Source organism: Dermacentor albipictus, chromosome 4 (genome assembly GCF_038994185.2).
Source record: "Dermacentor albipictus isolate Rhodes 1998 colony chromosome 4, USDA_Dalb.pri_finalv2, whole genome shotgun sequence".
Classification (NCBI taxonomy): domain Eukaryota; kingdom Metazoa; phylum Arthropoda; class Arachnida; order Ixodida; family Ixodidae; genus Dermacentor; species Dermacentor albipictus.
In genome coordinates, this window is record NC_091824.1 from 19,279,755 (window position 1) to 19,302,514 (window position 22,760).

The 22,760-nt window shown below is 44.5% G+C and overlaps 2 protein-coding genes across 9 annotated transcripts in view; one reads left to right on the forward strand and one right to left on the reverse strand.

Moving 5' to 3' along the window:
- LOC135917182 (uncharacterized) overlaps window positions 1–8,913 on the forward strand; it is a 75,972-nt gene extending 67,059 nt beyond the window's left edge. The window contains exons 3-4 of the mRNA XM_065450688.1: window positions 4,306–4,417; window positions 8,543–8,913. Of these exons, the coding sequence (XP_065306760.1) occupies window positions 4,306–4,329 (24 nt within the window). The 3' untranslated portion in view covers window positions 4,330–4,417; window positions 8,543–8,913. The remainder of the gene's footprint in view (window positions 1–4,305; window positions 4,418–8,542) is intronic.
- Window positions 1–22,760, reverse strand: part of HSPBAP1 (HSPB1 associated protein 1) — a 41,681-nt gene that overhangs the window by 8,218 nt on the left and 10,703 nt on the right. For 4 of the 8 annotated variants that reach the window (XM_065450694.1, XM_065450693.1, XM_065450690.1 and 1 more), the window contains exons 4-7: window positions 8,051–8,183; window positions 7,867–7,986; window positions 7,697–7,804; window positions 6,640–6,753 (exon numbers count right to left, since the gene is read on the reverse strand). In XM_065450694.1, the coding sequence (XP_065306766.1) occupies window positions 6,640–6,753; window positions 7,697–7,804; window positions 7,867–7,986; window positions 8,051–8,183 (475 nt within the window). Of the gene's footprint in view, window positions 1–6,505; window positions 6,578–6,639; window positions 6,754–7,696; window positions 7,805–7,866; window positions 7,987–8,050; window positions 8,184–22,760 lie in introns of those variants that run through there. The other 4 variants (XM_070536844.1, XM_070536843.1, XM_065450691.1 and 1 more) reach the window with 4 other exon arrangements.

Genomic DNA, 22,760 nt, shown 5'->3' on the forward strand with positions numbered 1-22,760 from the left:
GTCGCATAGAAGAAAATAGGAGACATCTGTGGCGCAGCTTGTAGGAAGCACTCAGGTGATGGTGTAGTGTGTGGCGTAATCCATGGCCACAGCAATCCACCTGTTCCCAGAGGTAGAAAAAGAAAAATGGCCAAGTAAGTCTGAACCAACCCGAAAGAATGGTTCCGTGGGAATGTTGAGTGATTGAAGGTACCCAGCAGGGAGCGTCAATGGTGTCTTGCGTAGCCGCCATTTCTCGCACGTAGCTATGTACCTTTGAACGGAGCGAGCAAGCCCTGGCCAAAAGAAGCGTCGGCGGATCCGGGTATAGGTATGTAGTGACCGGCAGTGGGAAGGCCGTGAAGTTCGTGGAGAACAGCTGAGCGAAGGTGTTTAGGGATCACAAGGAGTAATGCAGGGCCATTGGGGTGAACATTGTGCCGGTAGAGTACGCCATCTTGATGTGTGAATAAGCGAAGGGAACTGTCGGCGAGTGACGATTCCAGGCAGTCAATGATGATACACAAGGACGTATCACGGCGCTGCTCGTCGGCGACATGGAACAGTGGAAAAACAGAGAGAACACAGGCGTCGGTGTCAGCATCAGACGTAGAGGTCGCGTCTTCGACTGGGTAGCGAGAGAGGCAATCTGCGACTTGGGGTTGGCGTCCTGACTTGTAAGTCACTGTGTAGAGATATTCCTGTAGTCAGAGGGCACAACGATCAAGCCAGCCAGTAGGATCTGTGAGTGACGAAAGCGAACAGAGCGCATGGTGGTCTGTGATCACTGAGAAGGGCTTGCCATATAAATATCGGCAGAACTTTGAAACAGCCCAGACATTCGCACTCGGTAATGGAATAGTTGCGCTCTGCAGTTGTCAGGAGCCGGCTAGCATAGGCTATGACGCGGTCGTGTCTGTGTTGACATTGCGATAAGACGCCGCCAATCCCATAACCACTGGCATCGGTTCAGACCTCTGTAGGTGCGGACGGGGTAAGGGGGGCCTAGACCGGTGGATTGGTGAGAATCGTGATAAGGCGTGAAAATGCGGCAGCCTGAGGGGAACCCCATGTAAAAGGCATGTCTTTCTTCAGAAGTTCAGTGAGTGGTCGAGCGATTGCTGCGCAATCTTTCATGAACCGTCGGAAATCTGAACAGAGCCCCACAAAACTCCGGACGTCTTTGACAGACAGGTACAGGAAAAGCCGTTACCGCTTGAACCTTCTCCATGTTGGATCGTACTCCGAAAGCATCGACGAGATGGCCTAGCACTGCGATCTGTCGGCGCCCGAAGTGGCACTTCGATGTGTTTAATTGGAGCCCAGCCTTGCAGAAGACGTCAAGGATAGCTGCGATGTGCTCAAGGTGCGTCTCAATTGTAGGAGAGAATACAAGGACGTCGTCGAGGTAACAAAGGCAAGTTGACCATTTGAAACCTTTAAGCAGAGAGTCGATCATCCGTTTGAACGTGGCAAGGGCATTGCATAAACCGAACAGCATAACCTTAAATTGATAGGGGCCATATGGAGTGACGAAAGCGGTCTTTTATTGGGCTTGCTCATTGACGGAAATCTGCCAATAACCAGATCGAAGGTCGATGGACGAAAAGTATTTGGCACCGTGAAGACAATCAAGAGCGTCGTTGATTCATGGTAAAGGGTAAACATCCTTTTTAGTAATTCGGTTTAGTTGGCAGTAACCAATGCAGAAACGCCACATGCCATCTTTCTTTTTGACGAGCACGACCGGTGATGCCCAAGGACTCAATGAGGGTTCAACAATGCCTCTGGCGAGCATCTTGTTGACTTCGTGCTGAATAACTTGCCACTCTGCCATGGACACGCGATATGGTCGGCGGTGAATGGGAACAGCACCACCAGTTTATCCGATGCTTAACAAGGGACGTCTGACCAAGTGGTCGATTGTCAGTGTCAAATATGTCGCGGTAGGAAAGCAAAAGACGATATAGGATGGCTGCTTGGTCAGGTGCGAGGTCCAGAGCGACCATGGAACGTAATGGGCCGTCGAGGTTCAAGGCATTCTGGGGGTAATCAGGAGGATCTGGAGACGCATCGGCTACAAAAGCAGTGAAGTGGTCGTCTGTCACTGACCAGAGCGTGGCCACTGCTATGCCTTCAGGTAACACTTGCTTTGTCAAGCCAAAATTTATAACAGGGAAACACAACCTATTAGCGGCAAGGGTTACGACGGAGTGTGGCATAGAGATGTCGCGCGCGCGGAGCACATCACGAATAGGTGCGAGGACGTAGTCGCCATCAGGCACAGTTGCCGTTGAAGCCAATTTGATGAAGGTTAGGGCCTTTGGAGGTAAGCCAACAAACGCTGTAGTGCAGAGGGTGTTTGGTTGTTCGGGGTGAACGTCTGAAAGAAGAGGAAGCTATAGGCGCAGCATAACATACCGGTGGCACAGTTGATGAGGGCAGAATGAGTCGTCAGAAAGTCGAACCCGAAGATTAGGTCATGAGGGCAACTAGTCAGCATGGTGAACAGGACTGCACTCGGCGGCCAGCAATTCCTATGCGAGCAGTGCACATACCCCTGACGGCAACAGTGGCACCATTGGCGACGCGTCAGGCTTGAGTGATGACGGTGGCATTGACATTAGAAACGTCATTATAGACGAGCAAATTGATGGCATTTTCCACGATGCCTTTTAGGATATGGCCCACTTCATCAACCTCGGTCACACGCTCGTCGAATTTCCGGCAAAGCGCGAGCACTTCCTGTATGTAGGAGACCTACGATTCGGTCGCTGACTGGACATGGGTGGCAAGCTCTTTTCGTGCAGCCTGTTGGTGACCTGACGAGTTGCCAAATAGGTCGCGAAGCCGCTCTTTGAAAATGTCCCAGCTGGAAAGCTCGCCCTCGTTGGTGCGGAACCAGACACGCGGTGTCCCATCCAGATAAAAGATCACATTGGCAAGCATCATGTTAGGGTCCCAGTGGTGGCTTTGGCTAACACGCTCATACTTGCTGAGCCTGTCACCGACTTCAACGTCATTTTGGGAGGAGAATGTCCCAGGACCACGGAGACTAGGAACCATAACGCACGTTGTGGTAGGCGCCGCAGCTGTAGATGGTGACGGGGTGGTTCCATCGGAAGCCATGGCTGAAAAGATGACGGTGCGGCCACTTCGCAGCTCCGTGGAGAGGACGGGGAATGTTCCACCTCCAACACAATAGCACGCGAAGGATGAGTCAGTAGGACGAGCAACAATTTACAGGTTATATTTACAATAGCGGTTGCAGCGCTGACTGGTTAGATTCATAGCGCGAGCCCAGTTCGTTCTTCCTCCTCTTTTCTCGAGTGATGCCGCCCACGCGCCTCGTTCAAACAAGTTTATACTACACGCGTGTAGCAATATTATATATGTATGTATGTATACAAAATGAAGGGTTTCGTGCCAGACCCGAAGGTATAATATTAAAAAAAAAAGAAGAAGAGTCGAACGTTAAGGCATATGTTTTTACTGACGTTTCGGCCAGAGGACCGGCCTTCGTCAGAGTTGTGTGTGTGTGTGTGTGTGGTTCGGAAAACTGGTCGGCTCCCCCCTCCCCCCCTGAAATATGAAAGGTCTCCGCCTATGGGTCAGAGCAAACGCTGACGGAACAAGGAGAACCCTTCTCCAATATGGGAGCTTTAAGGGAAGGGCAAAAACACTGGAGGGGACTCTGAGACAGAGGCATATTCCCTATCGAGCAGCGATCGGAGGACAATGGAACGACTTCCAAGGCAGCTGTGCGCACTCATGAGTCAAATGTGTTAGTAGTAGGAAGAGAGGAGAAGACAGTAGAGAGGGGCGGTTTTCCAGCACAAGAAACAGAGCGCCTGTAAGGCCAAGTGTGTACAGAGGCGGCAGGTTTGGCCAGCCTACCGGAAAAAGTTTTCTATTTATTTTCGAATAGGTCAGAGCAAATTTGTGACACCAGAGAGGGTAACAAAATTTCAAGTGCGTGTGCGAATGAGGCCAAACAGAGAAAAGGCGTAGGCACAAGAAGAGAAAGCCAGAGGCGGTCAAGGTTAAGGTGTCCAGAATCAAACATGCGAAGTGACAAGGCGACAAAAGCTAAGTGTGTGAACCTAAGGATCCAGCTGGAGACCGTGAAAAAGTGAAGGAGGGTAAATCCCAAGCTTAGGCATTTGTGGAGATCGAGGATAGGCGTGACGCACGTCACGAAAAGGAGGATTTCGTGAAGATTCAGGCATCGTAACTGTCGCCTACCCATATAGCGTGCATCTCATTGTAAGCAGAAGGAGAACGGGAAGTGTCCTGTGGGCTGCTACAACAGCTGGTCACTCGCAGGGGCAAAGAAAGGCAACTACCTAGCACATAAGGAGAAAGCGCACCCGGGGGTCTGTGAAGGTACCCCTCTTCCAGTACTTGGAGGCTGCTGTCCTAAAGTTGCGGCTACGAGGTGAGTCAGGCAAATTAGCGGTTTCTGCATTCTTCGAGACCGTACCTTGCGAAAACCCCATAATGCGCGACCCTCTGGAGCTTGCCTGAAAGGGTTCGTTTGAGGCCTGAGAATAAAGAAATCAGGAAGACGCATTGGAAATTGTTTTGTTCTTTTGTATTAATGCTGTATTCAGCTTAGCTACGTGTTGAACACTGAGAAGCATAAGCAATACTACAAAATTTTGTTAGGTTGTTAGGATTTTGGCTCAGGTTAGTTCACCAATTTCAAGTGGAATGTTTACGTGACGGCATGTGTAGCATTGCAAGGTAAACAGTGTCAGTGTTGCATACAGTTTGGAAAGGTCACGCACAGATAGAGAAGTTCTGTTTTTACGGGAGTTCATAACGAGTCATGTTTTATTTGGCAGGAGTGTTTTTTGGAGGAATGTTTTGTGGACTGAGTTCATGAGCTTTAATTTCTTCGATGATATTACATTTTTTGAATGTTTTAGGAGCTTCTGTTTGACAGAAGGCCTCGTTATGCCAACCTGGTTTAATGAAGGCACTAAGTAATCAATTCTTTACGAAGTGGACCTTCAGCTCAAATGCCAGCTGGATGCAGAACTTTTGAAAAGTACTGAGACACTAATTTGTCAACTGCACTTTTGCAACAGCATGGACCCCCGACTTTCACAACAAAACATAGGAGTACAGACTTTTGGGCTAGTTGGTTCATTGCAGTAATTGAGGTCATAGTACTGAATTTACAAGAACAAGAAAGACAACAGGACGTGCGCTAGTGCATGTCTTGTCATTTCTTTTTTGTCGTTGTCAATTCAGCACTATGACCTCAATTATACTGGAGAAAACACTTTTCCTGGCAACCACTGCACTAACTTTGAAGAAGGTGGTTGCATTTAAAGGGACAGTTAAAATCTAGTTACAGTAAGACGGATTGTTTTTTATTATATGAGCAAGTCTTCAGAATAGTTATTGAATATTTAAAAAAAATAGAAGTAGGAAGTTTGCAACTTATATAAACTGCACCTAATACATTTAAACGGGACTAAACTGATGCATTATGCACAACTCTATAATATGCCACGGATATGTGAGCAGGACTTTTACAAAGCACCTGTAAACACTCTAACAACATCATGTAAGCTGTAAACTATAATATCAAATTCATCTGCTTTAGTTATACTCTAATGGATGCAGTTTACATAACAATATCTCTTTTGGTACAGAGTTACTGATTTCTAAACTTCGTGCATAATTTTTTTTTCAGCTTAGTGATTTTCAACAATTTTAATATTTCAGGTCCCATATAATGAAGTTATGTTTCTAGGGTTGCTAGAATTTAACTTTTCCTCTTAGATACAACAAATTTCATACAAATTGATCCAGCGATAATCTCTAAAGAATATCTACATTTTACATTTTTTACATAAAGACTGCTTAACATTTATGCTCCTGATGGCATTTTCTAAATTTCAAGCAAGCAAGTTCCATGAAGATTTTTTATAACTTATAACTAAGGAGCAAACACATAGCAACAAACAGAAGGAGAGACCGAAGGAGCTCAATGCCTTGTTCCATGGTGTCACTTTGTAGTTTGCGCTTAAGTTATAATGCAGTATGAACAAGACAAATCCTCCACTTCCTTAAAAGAAAGCATACCTTTATAGGCGGGAAAAAATAATGGATGCTCAGGCAACTGATGTAAGTACATTGTGAGGATACAGTGTCATGAGGCTGTGATGGTGAAGAGGCACAAACAATACCACTAAGAGTAAATAAAGAATCTACTAACTCTTTAATGAACGAACATGTACCCAGAAAGCAAAACAATGCACAAGTGACAACAATAGCTGCGAACACAAACGGTGGTAATTGAAATCGAATTATGCTGCTCAAGCCTGTCTACGATATAATAGATGCATCACTGCAGATTCCAGAGCAATCACTGATGCTTTCACAAATTCGAGATGGCACAACACTATTCCCATCACATGTGCAATCTGATGAGAGACGCATAATATCTTGCAATTAAAATGACACTGTTTTTGAAGTTTAATACTCAGCGACCATGTCTTGAAAGAGAGCGATAACATGATGACAGTCATCTTTCTGTGAATGTGACAAGTGGCAAGAAGTAAAACAATGGCCAGATCTGCCTCTGTAACAAAATTTTGGAGTGCGTAACAAAACTGCAACAAAATTTTGGAGTGCGTAAAATACCTTGTTTAAGATGATGCGCAGATGTAGAGGAACCTCCGTGCAAAAATTTATGTTTGAAATACAAACGGGAGTATCACAATAAGCTTGCAAGCATAGCCATTGTTGATGCTGAAACTGACAAGAGCACCGCCATTACTGCTTGCTGAAAGTGACATATTACTTACTGTACGACTCCTCACCCCGACCTCTGTAATCTCGGAGGCCACACTACAGCATAGTGCTGATATCGCAACCTTCCATGGGGTGCTGCAAGGTGCCCTCTCCACAAGTGAGATGCTCAGACTATCAGATGCACTCAGTGATCTCTGTGGTTCTCTAGGCACGGCTATGTGAGCCAGCCCAAGTGCCTGGCACCCACAGCTGAGTGCAGCGTGCTGGGACTTGCATCATAGCGACACCACCGGATACACACATCGCCTGCTTAGGTGTTGTTTAAAGGCTGCCAACAAAGGCTAATTACCAGCTCTGTGGCTTTGCCAAGATTGGTTCAGTGGTATATACTACTCATTTATAACAAACTTAGCCAAAGAGTAATTTTGTTGCAGTTCCTCTTTAAAAGACGCAACACCTATTCCAAATAAGGTATAGTACAAAGCAATAGCGATTTCCTTAACAGATCCTTAAAATGTTAAAGCAAAATTGCTGCGCGACTGGTTGCTCAAGGCACTTTGCGTGTATTCGCGGGCTTCTTTCACGCTCGAAAAAACACTTTTATGTAGCCTGTAACAGGAGTTTTTCACGTACATTTTTCATCTAATTATAATAATTTGAGAACTTGATTCATTCGTTAAGACTAATGATCTAATTAAGGCAAAATGAAAAGAATATTCCAAGTATCCCTAAGCGACGGCAAGCAACATTATTTTGGTTCTGTCCTATGTGGAATTTGCATATTTTTAATGTTCGGCTCAAGTTACATGGTACACCATATACGCACGTGCACACACGCACGCACGCACTGCCTACAGGGTGGCTGGTACAAAAGTAAGGTGACCAAGTTTTTAGCACACTGGCAGGGTAATAGCATAGATGGAGACAATTAGTGACATGTGCTTGCCTCATTTGTGTTCACCCATTGCTCAGCCTCATCTTCATAGCATGGTATTAGTGCAGTGGCAAGAGTCCGTGTGACTGCTTCAAGCAACTGGAAGTCCTTGTCTGTGTCCTGTGAACAAGTGAACTTTTTCAGTTGGCAAGACATGGCAAATTCAGAATGCGTCGTATTACCATAGGAATCCATGTATTGATGCTGAGTGCATTTGTGAGACAAGAAACATAATGCCACCAATGGTGCGGAACAAGCAGGACATCTCCAGGTTCTAGCACCACATGGTAAGGTCTTGTTGACTGGAACAACGCACATAATTTCACACATTTTCTATTCTGGGATTAGTGTTATAGATTTGCCTACTTGAAGTTCAGGAAATGTCATGAAGTCAACTTCTCCGAAGTTGACCATGCTGAATATGCTGGACTCCTCGAATGGTATTCTGGTTGGATACAGACAGCTGCCATCCTTTGGTGGAAACATTGTCCATGACTTCCTGTAAATTTTAAACATTTAAGTTGTATACTGCCATCTTCAACTGCTCCAAATATGGTGCTGTGAGGCCGCTGAACTGAGTCAAAGTGTGTGGTCATAAAGCTACTTAAGTAACAGATCATTTTTTAATTAACATCAGACAAGCATCAACTTGCCAGTAAGTTAGTACTCTACAGTGGATTCTTTGAACCTTAAAGGGCCCCTCAGCAAGTCTGGCCATTTTATGCTGACAAGTGCAGAGCATACATTGCGTGATAACATCGTGTCTGCAAAGTATTACATTGCTATGCACTGCGGAAAGATTTGAAATTTCAAACTGAACACCGTTTTTTCTTCTCCTTGTGGCTGCCGTGCTCCAAGCTGGAGGGTGACGTACTCGTGTGCCTGCGCCTACATACTGGTGTCCACAGTGTGATGTCGCTCGTGGTGACACGTAACTTCAAGAATTATTCAAGACAACATCTCTTATCAGTGCAATCTGTTGCTTGAATTGACGAACTGAAGTTTAGAGAAATAATAAAACACAGAAACAGAACGTCTGCATGTTTTTTGTTTTACTTCACACCGAAACAAGAGAAATGTACTTCAGCTTTGTCTGCTTGTTCCCATGGTCGTGCGGTCACATGTGCAGGTACCAAAACTATGCCATTTTCTACTGTGTGATCATGCTCATGCGTGATCATGCTCTGCAATTCGCTTGTTCTGCCTCAGTATTCGTGTAGCATTGAATTATGCCGCTAGTCATGTTTCCTTGTGCACAGCACGCAAAATCGTGTGCTGTGCAAACGAGACAATGGCTCGCGTGTGACGCCATCAGCACCGAAGAAAAAAAAAAGCGAGGAGAAGAAAAATACGAAAGCGGGGCATGTGACGTATGTGTCACGCGATCCTTGAGGTTCGGTATCGGAGAATGTAGGGAAGGAATTTCGCTTGCGGATGCTAGGCGGGGCGAGTGAAGACAGTGTCTTGCTTGGCAGTGGAGCCCACATGCTGAAATCCTGGGCTCGCGACGCTGAAATATTTGTATCTCGGCTATTAATGAGCCGATTTAAAAAATGTTTGCCGCAGAACGATCCCGGTAGAACGCTCCAGAGAGGACACATAACTTCCAGCATACAGTCAAAATTTGCTATGGAACCTGTGAGGGACCCTTTAAGGTGGCCATCTATTAACAGTTGTTCATATTTGCTGGCAGGCTCATTTCAGTGGCAGTTATGTTATATTTAATGTTTTCTGCCAAGAAGAATTGTGCAGCATAGTAACTTTTATAATTTGTGGTATTTGAAAGCACTGTCTCAAGATGTTGGCACTAGAACTTTTGGTCCTGATGCACATGTGTTCTAATGTCACCACTGACTTTGTAAAACCAGCTCTCTGGGCCCTCCGCTACTGCTTCAGTTTGAATTTACTGTTCTTTGATTATTTAAAGTTACCTCCATGCTTTTATGCAAAATTGAACCATTTGTAAGACAGGAGAACAGAGAAAAGAGCTAGGCTCAGACACTCTACCTTTGCATCAGGGCCACACAACTCAAAACCAGCACCGAAATCAGCTTCTCCGAGAACTACACAGGCCACACTTTTCGGAGAAACGCAGATGTGTTTCTTGCTTTGCAGTTGAATACCAATACGAGTGGGGCTAGCAGCATGCTGAGAAGTCGATCTGACAATCCTTTGTCGCATCATCATGAGCAATTTGTTATCTGCATGAGTCTAGTATCAATATCTGCACGACGTTGTTGGTGCCAGTGTTACCAGATCCAAGTAATGTGAATGTTGAAAAATAAGGTGAACATGGCCAAGAACTAGCATTTGTTCACAGGGACTACTGCCTATGGTTGTCATTCAGTTGGAAAACTTAGTGGGGAAATGCGTGCTTGATTAAATTACATTGATGCTGTGCCAAGAATGCAGTTATGGCATTGATAGCCTCAGGAATGTGTTCAGTGGTAGTGCCTCTTTGTTACCCCTTGCCCAAATTCCTACATCTTTTTCAGATTAATACAGTTCAACTTTCATTTCTGCCCTTTGTACATGAGAAATGCAGAGAGCAGGAACAAAAAGCTTTGTCAATCGACAGCTTGATACGGATCACTGCCCTTGATGCTGCAAAATGTTCTATGTTGAGAAATAAGAAAGTATTCAATATTCTATTCTATATATGAAGTCACTTTTTAAAAATATTCATAATTTAACTATTCGAACCCCCTTAGTCATAAGATTTATCCTTTTTTTGTTGTTGTTGGAGGCACTGGTTTGCTTTTACGATTAAAGAATTGGACCAGTAGGCCTCCATGTTCATTTTTGCATACAGTGCAGAAAAAGTTGTAGGGGTATTAAAAAGCTGCAAGAAAGAGCTGGCAGCCTTTCTCGTAACATTGTGAATTCCAAGCTACATGCAGAAAAATAATAACTGGCTCAGATATTACAATGTTGTCTGGCAAATGAGCAAGTTTTTTCACAAAATGCTCAATAAACTTTGCAGTGCCTCCTTCGATGTTTCTGCATGACACTTTGGTGCATGCTTCTCATGCTACGATATTGATCACAATAATTATAAGACGAAAGCTGAGGACTTGAAATAGTCTGCGTAAGGAAGCAATATTTCTCCGCTGTAAGGCCCATAAAGGAAAAAGTGCAGTTAGTTACATCAAAACGTATTGCAAAACTAAATGAAACTCCCTCATCAGCCACTGGTCGACCCAGAGGGGAAGCAAATCTAGACATGCTGGCTAACAGTAATGAGCATGCAGTAAGAACCCCTCTCCCTAGTCTCTGTATGATTTGATAAGTCCCCCACACTACCCCAAAGCTACCTTGGATCTGCCCCTGTTATCAGCTCAAGCTTGCCAAGTAGCTTTTAGGTGAAGAAAAACTAGTTTCTAAGGTGCACTACACCTGAAGCACGATAAAATTTTGCTGTTACACAGCAGGCCATTTCAAAACTATATAAATAAATACTGAACTTATTCAACTAACCTTCACAGTCACTGATATTAGAGGGGGCACGCAGTAGACATACAGTCACTCCTGCCTAAGAAAACTAACAGGTAGATAAAAGAGATCTTTTTCCCCCAGTAAGTAAAGAGAGAGTGGTGGCGTGGAGCAGAGGTAGAACACCAGGCTTCTAATTTAAAGGTCACAAGTTCGTATCCTCGTCCATTCCACTACATTTTTCAGGCTTGGAGTGGTGCCCTTCCCCCGGAAAAAAAAAAAAAAAAAAATGTGGAGAGCTAGTGGGGCTCTTCACATTTCCAGACACTAGTCTAGGTGCAACCAAATTGGGAAGGCCCCATAAGCTTCAACAAAGAGACTCCCTCATGAAAACAGGAATTGGCCTCCCTAGTACAGCATTCAGCCACTACTTCACTCTTGACTCTTGCACTTAAACTAAGGCCCTCAGCCCCTGGTGGCCGCGGAGCATATGACCAAGGTTGCGGTCAGGTCTGTGATACGGCAGAGGGTGCTAAGAACCTCTGGATCCAGACAGGCCGCCACTCGAAACTGAGCCGGGCAACATTTATTTGAGAAATTATCAGGCACTGCCTGGCATATTATTGATCTTCGTGAGGTTAAAAGAACTGGGGAAGCTTATACAGTGCTGACTAATGGCCACATCCTCTTCTACACAGGTCTTCCAGATAATAGAGAATACAGGGTAGGATTTCCAATTCATAAGGGCATGGCAGGCAACATTGATGAATTCTGCAGCATTAATGAGGGCAACGGTCATTGTAATGAAGCTAAATATGAGATAAACAGGGTGTCTCACATAACTTGAACCACAGGCGTATCTACTAGGTGGGCAGGAGGGTGGCCATGTTAGTAGAATTTATGGAAAGGAATGGACTCTGAATAATGAATGCCTTCTTCAGGAAGCACAGTGACAGGAAGTGGCCCTGAAAAAGCCCTAGTGGAGAAATGAGACATGAAATAGATATTATATTCTGTGCCAACCAGCATAGCGCAGGATTACAAGTGGTACGGTAAAGTACAGTGACTATAGGTTAGCGAGGTCTAGGATTGCTCTCAATTTGGAGAGGGAAAGAGCAATATTAGTGAAGAAGGAGGCCAACCTAGACACAGTAAGGGTGCAGACGAATTCTGCAGATGAATTCAGGCTGGTGCCCACAAACAAATATGCAGCATTAGAACAGGAAAATGAAGATACCATAGAGGTAATGAATGAAACCACAACTAAGCTGATTTCAGAAGCAGCAACTGAAGTGGGAGGTGAGGCACCAAGGCAACCAGTAGGTAAGCCCTCCGTAGGAACAAATTACCTAATAAAGAAACAACGAAGCATGAAAGAGTCGAATAAAAAAATCAGATATAATTTGCTGAATTGTCGAAGCTGATAAACAAAAAGAAAGTAAGCAATATTTGCAATTACAACATCGAAATAAATTCAAGAAGCAGTAAAACATGGACACAGCATGAAATCAATGAGAAGACAACTTTTCATAGAACAGGGCAAGATGTATGCACTGAAAGATAAGTATGGTAATGTGATCAGCAATTTCGATGGTGAAGAGTTCTATACTAACCTGTATACTACCCAGAGCAGGCACATGACCTTAACTCTTTCCGTACCGTGCCCATTGGGCATCATTAGCCCACTAACTAAGGTTGGAAACACCAGTTTCAAGACTTTCCGCACCGCTCTCGGACACACTGTGTTTTTGGACGTGAAGGAGGATAACTATTCTTTCGTTTCCCAAGCATTTCACCGTTTTCCCCCAGGCGGTGATTTTTGAATGCGCTCCGAAGTTCTTGCGCGCGTCAAAGTAGAAAGCACAAATGGCGGCCCAATATCGATGATTTGAAACGCCACTTTTGAGACTTTCTACGCTGTTCACCAACGCTCTGCCCCGTAGGATGTGAAGGAGAAGAATTATATTTTTGTTCTCTAAGCAGTTTGCTTTTTCCCAACCAGGCATTAATTTTTGAATGTGCTCCGAAGTTTGGTGATCGTCAAAACAGGAAGCAACACATTACAGGGTCTCTTATGATCTGTCTTAAGAGCTGAACGGTGAAAGCCTACTCTTCCTCCTCTTATCATTCACCTATTCTTTTTCTCTTCCCTCTTTCAGTCATTACTACTACTGCTCACTACTAAGCATTTTAGTCATTTGTAATCAATTGTGATCATTAAAAGCCATCGTTAGACATACTGGTCATTTTGGAGCCATTACAAGTCATTAGTAGCCATTATTAACCTCTATCAATTTCTATTATAAGGTTGTTATTCACTATCAATCATTTTTCATTCTTTAATGTGTCTTTAATCTGTTTTCATATCGTGTGATGACGCTTCGGCAGTCAGGTCTACTGACACAAACTTCACCATGAGCCTAGAAAGGCTTTTGCCTTAGAATGACCACCTCTAGGAGCGGTGCACGTGCTTGGGAAGATCACAGATCTCGGAATTCCGCTGCATTTGTGGTTGACTGTATCCATGGATTGAGCAGCAGCGAATCTGAGGATGCTACCTTTTCGTCGGACTTTCACTCTGAGACCGACAACGATGCAAGCTAGCCCAGAACATCGATGGCCGCAGGCTGGCATGCCAAACTGTAGTGCTTGCACTTAAATTTTTGTAGTGGAATACCTGTTCACTGAAAAATTGATTTTTTTCGGAGTCAGTGCCAATTAGACAGCAATACATTTTATATAAGTAATAAGTTTCTTTACATATTTGTTAATAGATACAAGCGAAGCTTTACAATTTTTGTTAAATTTTATCCCACAATCTTGGTTTTGGCAATTTATATATTTTTTGACATTCATCTCATTAATAAAAATTTTATGCATGAAAAGTGCATTCATTCTGCCTTTTGTTTAAGTATTACATAAGATATAGAGTACAGTAGTTCCTTCAGAAAAAAAAAAATCTGGCATAAGCTACAAAAACACCCATTTTCCCCATGGCAGGGGGAGGGCTAATTGGTAGTAGTGATGAATAGAGTACAGAGGCTTCTTCTACAACTAGCGATGAAATTAGAAGGGCCTTGAAAGACATGTCCGAGGGAAAGTCGGCAGAGGATGATGGAATAACAGTTGATTTAATCAAAGATGGAGGAAATATTAAGCTTCAATTGAAACTCATTTGGCCCTCTATACGCAATGCCTCACGACTTCAAGTGTACAAGAAAGTTGGAAGAACGTGAAAATTATACCAATTGTTACAGTTGCCACCAGTTCTTACGAGCTGGTACCTGTTGTTACGGGAATGGGGTTTTGGTGACCTTCAACAGTGTTTGCTTGGTGCTCAAACTAGGATAACCATCTGGGAGGGTTCGGAAGGGAAGATGCTGTGACATAAAAACAATAACAGAAGTTTAATACATTGTTACAAGTGAGCGGTGATCTCTAGGACAAAAAGTACAGAAACATTAGGCAAGCATGCTCCTGCATGCAAGGGGAGAGATGTCCACACGGTGTCTCGGTGGTCTTCTTATAGCCTACACCATTCGGGCAACCTCATTCTTTCTTGCTCCCTGGTGGGGAGCCTTGTCAGCAGACTGGTCAGGCCACACAGAGGAATTAGGAGAGAAACCACTCATGGGCGTAGAGGTGGTGAGCATAGGTCATGTCGGGTCAACACACTGGTCAGCTCACACAGAGGAATACTGGCAAGCCAGACAGAGGAGTACGGAGAAAAGCCACTCCCTGGCAATCTACACAGAAGAACACGGAGAAAAAACGCTTTCTGCCATAGAGGGGGTCAATGTCAGACAAAGGAGAGTACGATTTGCATTGGTGCATAATCGTGTCACGCACACCTGACGGACAAGTCTCTTCATGTTGACAAGCATGACAATTAGGCATGTCGAGTCTCAGGCGCTTGGCATCCATTCTATTCATCACCGAACACAGTGAACCATAACAGTCTGCCCTGTGGCTGAAGGAGATCCCGATGGGCATGGGACAACATCCGCTGGCCAGAGGGATGACGCAGGTCCGTGTTTGTAGTTATCGATTGTCGCACAGTTCTTTGGAGAACAAAACACTGTAGCCATTTTCCCATATCGCTCAATGTCTTGGTCAGAGTCTTGATGCCTCAGAAGGGTCTTCAACAGTTTCTCATTCATAGCATGCGTTGGCAGAACTACGCCAAGAATCAGCCACTCAGTCAACAAGCACAAGACTGTCTCGCTGAGCTCTGCCAGGCTTATTTCAGACTCAAAAATGACAGTTTTACAGGACTTAAAGCAGCACTAAATACATACAAGAACTTGTTATATGCTCCACAAGAACTGACTCACACCAGGACCCTTTCAATCCTACATCAGGGAAAAAAAAAGAGAGCTTTGGGAAATGTATGAGACTCATTCTCGATCTAGGGGCTTCGATTCAAGCCATTGGCATTGCTATTGGGAGTCCCCTTTTTATAGCTTATCTCAAAAGAATATTGCTGTAAAGCGAGACTCCAGCGCAGGAGACAGCCATTTTTAGAAGACGTCTGCAACCATTTGAGAGGAGAATGATCCGTTTCGATGACGAACCTCGAGCCTGCAAGATAGCAACACAATTTTTTAACAGCCACTACGAGACATATGCATTCTTTCTCAGTAGTGATGCAAACCTGTTGTCGATTAGTGAGTTTCCAACTTGGGTAAAGGACAGGGTCTTCGTCATTGCTCTCTCTCCTTTGGCATAGTGCGATGCCCATGCCTCGCTTGCTCGCATTACATTGAACCACAAATCCCCTCATGTGGTCTGGTGATTTTAGGCCGGGCCGACTCGTCAGTGCACTCTTCAGGGCATTGAAAGAGGATTCCTTCTTTTTGTCCCAGAGGACGTACTGTGGCTCCATTTTTCGAAGAGCATCAGTTAGAGAGCTATCTAGTTCAGAATACCTAGGGATCTACCACTGATAGTATCCGTCAACCCTCAAAGGTCGGATATCGGTCTTCGTGCGAGGCTGCGGGAAATCTTGTATCGCAGACACCTTTAGCCCAGAGGGACAGAGACAGCTCAGCCCAATTATGTGACCGAGATAGATCACTTCTGCTTGCGCCATTTGGCATTTTGGTGCCTTGACAATTAGGCCTCCTTCACACATGGGGGCCAACACTGACCTCAGATATTGCATAAGCTCTGACCGAATATATATCAGAATATATATATAGCAGAATATATATCACGACACCATCTAAGTAAGGCAAGGCGAACTCTTCCTGTACTCAGAACACATTGTTCATAAGGCCTGAAAAACAATATGGCGCATTTTTCCAACCGAAGCTCAGTACTTTAAAGCAGAACATTCTCAATGAAGATATGAAGGCAGCATCTGCTAGCCCGCTCTGTGAGCTGAAGCTGCCAGTAGTCTAGGACTAGATCCAAAGCAGAAACGAATCGGGCGCTACTAACTTTCTCGATGCGCTCTTCGATGTTTAGTATAGGATAAATCTGATCTTTAGTGATGGCGTTTAGTTTGCGGTAATTTATGCAAGGGCACAGATCCTTGCCCGGCACGTTAACTAAGGTCAAAGACGAGGTGTAATCGCTCTCACAACGCTCGATCGCAACTAGGGTTAACATTTCATCCACCTCCGCATCCATAATATCACGTTGGCGCGGTGACAATCGATAAGCCTTTGAATGTACCACTTCCGCAGAAGTGAGCTCGATGTCTAAAAACAGATGTCCTTCCTTTTCTGGCTTATCTACAAATAGGTCCTGATATTCTTGCAGGATTTCCTATAACTCCGTCACTTGTTCAGGCTCCAGCTGCGCTTTAGAGACTAGTTCCCTAATCAGTTGTTTCCTAGCCTCGGCGTTAGTGACTGACACAAGCCTCGGAAGCTCTACCGGAATTCTCTGAAAATGTTTTCCTGTGCAACACCTTCGTTTGGGTTGCTTCGGATGTTCTGCCAGCTAGCGTCCTTGTTTTGCTCAGACTTCAAAGCTGAACTGTCTATCTGTAACAGCCGCTGTTGGCCGTCTGACGTAGGCAGCACTACAAACAAATCTGGGGACTGCTTTTCCAGTAACTTGGCTGCTGCCACTAGCAGGACCCCTGCCTGTGCGGATCCAAACTCCTGCAGTTTCAATGCGGCAGAATTCTCGATCTCCACTTTCTGATGTTCTGAACAGCCATCCACCTCAGTTAGTGTCGTTTCCACGACTGCTTTTCTAGCTACCTCATGAGCTTTCGATCTCGTTAGTGCGATTTTGCTAGCCTCTTTTAACAATAGTCCTTTTCTGCGCTGAATCTGACCTGACCTATTTGAGAACAAGTAAGGGTACTGCGTAGGAAGTGTAGGCAATAAGGCAGCTTCCATCTCAAGTGTGCCAAAAGGACCTTTGCTAGATACCTTTGTGACCGAAAAACATGCGCTCTGAGCTTTTACAGCTTGGTTAATCCAGGCGAACTCGCCTGTGAACATGTCAGGTTCCACATAAGAGATGCGAACCACGGTCATAGTAGCCGTGAATTCGTGCAGTGCGCAACATGGCTTGCTGTTTACCTCAAGGTTGCACAGCTACGGTTCGAGCAGCTTCATGTCATGTCATTGCAATTGACCAATAGAAACACTACCTTTGCCTTATTACACTGCGCAGCAATGTGCCCTGGTTTGTGAAAGTTGCAACGAAGAAACAGTTTCCTTGCTTCCAATTTTCTAATGTTGAATTCCAATGGCGGAGTCGGAGCAAGTTTTTCTGCTCGTTTCGGAGCAAGTTTGTTCCAATGGCAGAGTGAGGGCGGGAGTAAGGTGTTCCAATGAGAGAGTCGGAGGGGATTCAGAGCGGGAGTCACTCCGTGGAGCAAAAAAAGATGCTCCGCCAAAATCGGCGGAGTGGACCGGAACTCTGCATGACGTATTTCCTTTACCACGTTTGTCTGCTGGGAGGCGCCACCGGTCAGGACTCGCGAGGAAGCAAAAGCTGCTGCACGCTTGGCGAGATATCCATTGCGCACTTTTAAAAAAGCAACAGTTGAACGGCGCTCAAGAGACAAGTGACCGGTGCGGCGGTGCTGGGAGTCAACAGTGGAAGGAAATGACAACACCCAAGGTATCCTGGGTAACTCGGTGATAGAACTTCCGCTTCCGCCTTGCTCCGGCGGCGCAGGTTGTGCTCCACTCGCGGATCTGGAGGCGTTGCTCTAGGCCAGAGTCGAGTGCTTGCTCGCGGAGTCCGTCGGCTGCTCCGGCTCCGCCATTGGAATTCAACATAACTTAAGGTGTCCCTTCCGATCTGGAAATATTACATTTCGAGGTACCCCCAATCACAGGCTCGTGCTTCCTTTTTTTTGGCCTGGGGTTTGACCTGCAGAGCCTGAAATTGGGATCACCGTTTCAACCGTTGCTGATTTTGTGAGCTCAATGCATCACAAGTTCCTCAGTTAGTTCGCGGCTCTGGCTATCATGCTAACTTCTGGCCTATCTTGAACCCAGCACTTCACGTTCTCAGGTAGTCGGTTATAAAATTGTTCAAGTACAAAGCACTGAATTTTTGCGTGATCGCCATAGGCTTTTTGTTTCTTGAGCCATTCTTCCATGTTTGACATAAGCTTACACGCAAATTCTGTATAGGAATCACTCCTAGCATTTTCTATTTCGCAGAACTTCCGCCAGAACACTTCTGCTGACAGCCTATACTTCCTCAGCAAACGAGACTTTACCTAATCATAATCCTGTTTCCTCTCTGGTAAAGCAAGTGATTACATCTGTTGCCTTGCCCCGGAACAGTGCGAGCAGACACTGTGGCCATGATTTGCAGGAGAACCCCTGCTTTTCGTATGTCCGGTCAAAGGTCACCAAGAACAAGACATCCCCTCCAAGCTTAAAAGGCTGCATTAGCTCCCTCATTGTTAACGATATGCGCTCTCCTGCACTGTTTCCTTCGCTTCTCTGCCCTGCTGCTCGAGCGCGTTTCATTTCAAGCTCGAGTCACTTCAATTCAAGTGCTTATTCCATTTCCTCATGCTCTTTCTGTTCTTTACGTTCTCGTTCCCTTTCTTCACATTTTTCTGTCTGACTTTTTGCAGCCTCCCTCTCTCTAATGATCTCCAGGCATTCCATAAGCTTATCAGCCTAAACCTCTAAAGCCAGAATAGCCTCAATCAACTGTAGTTCTTGGAGTGGGTCAGTGACATCCAGGTGCAACTTCTTCATTAGCTCCAACAACTCTGGTTTACGCAATGACTTCAAATTCATGGCTGTTTTCAGTGCTGCTCTCTCTACTGTACACAACCATCTTGCCACAACCTAACTAGGTGGCAACAATAGCTCGAGTTACCCATTCTGTTACTGCCGTGGTTGTTTAGTGGCTATGGTGTTGGGCTGCCAAGCACGAGGTTGCGGGATCGAATCACGGCCACGGCGGCTGCATTTCGATAGGGGTGAAATACGAAAACATCTATTTACTTAGATTTAGGTGCACGTTAAAGAACCCCGGGTGGTCCAAATTTTCGGAGTCCTCCATTACGGCGTGTTCCATAATCCGATTGTTGTTTTGGCACCTAAAACCACAAAATTTTTTTGAACTAAATGCAAATCTAGAGCTTGTATTCACCGTCTGAAAAACAGGGCGTCATGCAGAATGCGCAAAGGCTTAAAGGAACACATATTTTCGTCCAATATATATACGGCTACAGCCAAGAAATTCTGCACGCGCGTAAATTTCTTTGGGACAGCAGATTATAGGCGATAAAACAGTCACTGCACCCGAACCTTTTCCGTCAAGGTGGACCACCACTCTGCACAGCTCCAGCCTTGACGACCAGCTATGGGCCGTCCAGCAGGCCTGCGAGGCAGAGCTGAGACAAAACCTCACCGTCCTCAGAAAGTGGTTTTGCAATCAGAAAGTGGTTTTGGCATGCAAAACCCCATAATTTATTTTAATTTTTTCACCCATTCTGTTCTAACCCTTCAACAAAACCTGGCATAACTCAGCAGAGAAAGTCCCACACTCACCACCAGTGGCGTAGCCAGAAATTTTGTTCGGGGGGGGGCTACGCCACTGGCCCCATGTATATATATATATATATATATATATATATATATATATATATATACATGGGGCCAGTGGCGTAGCCAGAACTTTTGTTCGAGGAAGCTTTAGCTCGGGTGCTTCTATTTAAATACATGTAGAAGGGGAATTCGTTTTTCCCTGCAACCACTTCACCAAATTTGAGGAAGTTTGTTGCATTTAAAAGAAAACGTTTAATTCGAGTGACTACTGGTATCGACTTTTTCATTTAGGTGGTCAATTATTTATTAAAAATTGGCCAAATCGAAAATTTCCAGGAAACGATACTATCAAGTTTAAAACTCCGGGAGTCAACAATGAGAAACGATATCACAATTCTGTGAATTGCATCTAATAGTACATCTACAGCGGACAAAATGGATATGGTACACATGAATCTCAAAAAAATTTAGTATTGTGGAAATACGGCTTGTACAGAACCCTTGTACACAGCGTAACCAATTCACGTAAGATACAATTTGACATAGCAAACTTGTCCGCTTTGACTGTTATAATAGATGCCGTTTACAGAACCACAATGTCTGTTCTTCATGCATAGCTATTAGTTTGTAAACGTCGTGCTTCTATTTTTTCAAACTTTCGAATTTTTCAATATATTTTAAACAAAATTCAGGCCCTAAATCGAAGTTGTGTTTCCAACAGACCTTAGATTTAACTTTTTCTCTCAAATGCAACGAATTTCAATAATAGCGATTAGCAGGATTATCTAAGAAAAGCGTTTCTGCGTTTTACAAGTACTTGAATAGGCCACGTCGGATTGGGCCCGAGCTAAAGCTTCCTTTTAAACAATTTGTCAAGGGATCAAATCCTTGAATAATAACTGCATTGTCATTGCCAAAGATGCTGCAAACGAATACTTGAACGCTACGCACAGTCAAAACAATAAAATATGTATTTTTTCATAAAAGAATATACTCGTATGTGCCAAAAATTTTGCCCAAAACAACTGATATCAATGCTTCCATATTTTTGTCTATTTGAGTAAAGAAAATATCACACGAACTTTAGAACTATATCAGTTCGAAACCAGGAAAGCAGTGCATGCCACTGATATGAAAAATTAAAAGGCAATGAACTGAACAAGTTGAGGACAAATATGTTAATGAAACTTTGTCATTCAAAAACCTTGCTTACATTCTTGTATATATGCAATGGCCAGTGAAAAATCTCAATGACGCTGTAATTTGTTTTAATGTATTATGCAGAATCAGCTGTCACCGGTCGTGTATCGTGAGTAATTGCACCGAAATCATAGTCGCAACAGAGGGCATGTATAAAAAGCAGGTATTCTACAAGATATACGAGGGCAAGTCAAATGAATGTGAGCCAACAACGGGGTACTTTATTTAAAAGTAGTCTTCATGAGAATTTAGACGTTTGTCCCATTGACTAAAGAGTCGCGTGATTCCCGTCTTATAAAACTCCTTGGGTTGCTATTTCAAAAAGTCTGTATCTGGTTCCCTTGAGCTGTTTTTTCGGTTGCCCCAAAATGTAGAAGTCGCAAGGTGACAGGTCTGAGCTGTATGGCGGATGCTGCAGCGTTTCCCACTTGAACTTTTCCAGTATTGTATTGACCACATAAGCGACGTGGGGACAGGCATTGTCGTGGAACAAGATGACCCCATTCGTCAATTTTCCACGTTGTTCGTTCATGATTGCGACACACTGCCGTTCTGGCGTTTCACAATATCGGAAACAATTGATTGCCTCTCAAGATTTAGCGAATTCTATCAGTTTGACGTAGTTCTGCGGAAACCCGCAAGATGGAGAGAAGTAATGAATAAAGGGAAAATCAGACATCCACCCGTTCGTAGCTATTGCTACAAAGGAAACCCATACGGGTTCCTCGAAAGAAAAGCCTCATAGTTGAAGAAAAATTCGTCCTGGTCCGGGACATGAACCCGGGACCACCGCCTTTCCGGGGCAGCCGCTCTAGGTTTCCTTTGTAGCAATAGCTACGAACGGGTGGATGTCTGAGTTTCCTTTTATTCAAATTCTATCAGTAATGGACCCTGACGACCGAAAGAAAAGTCAACAATACCTTTCCAGCGGAAATGATGGCCTTTGCGTTCTTTGGGCGTGGTAAATTCGAATGTTTCCACTGTAAGTTTTGCCGTCGTGTTTCAGGCTCGTAGTAGTGGCACCAAGGTTCGTCCCCGATCACAATTGCAAACAAGAACTCGTCATCCTCATTGTGATACCCGATCAGATGAGTCAAGGCAGCGCGAAACTTCTCCGTCTTCTCGCGATGGATCAAAATCTTGGGGATCCATTGCGCACCAAAGAGCCGATAACCGAGAAGCTCATGAATTATGGCGTGAACCAAACCGTGACAATGTTCAGATGGTCTGCCAGTTCATCGATGCTTATCCTCCGTCCTTGTTTCATCAGCTCATGAACCCTTGAAATTGTGTGAGGGGTGATTGCACGATGGTTTTGGCCTGGTCTTGGAATGTCTTTACAACGTCCTTTAAACCGTTTGCTCCAACGTTTCACAGTGGTCAATGAAATGCCGTGTTCAACGTAAACGGCAGCCATACGGCGATTAATTTCTGTTTTGGAAACACCTTTAGCT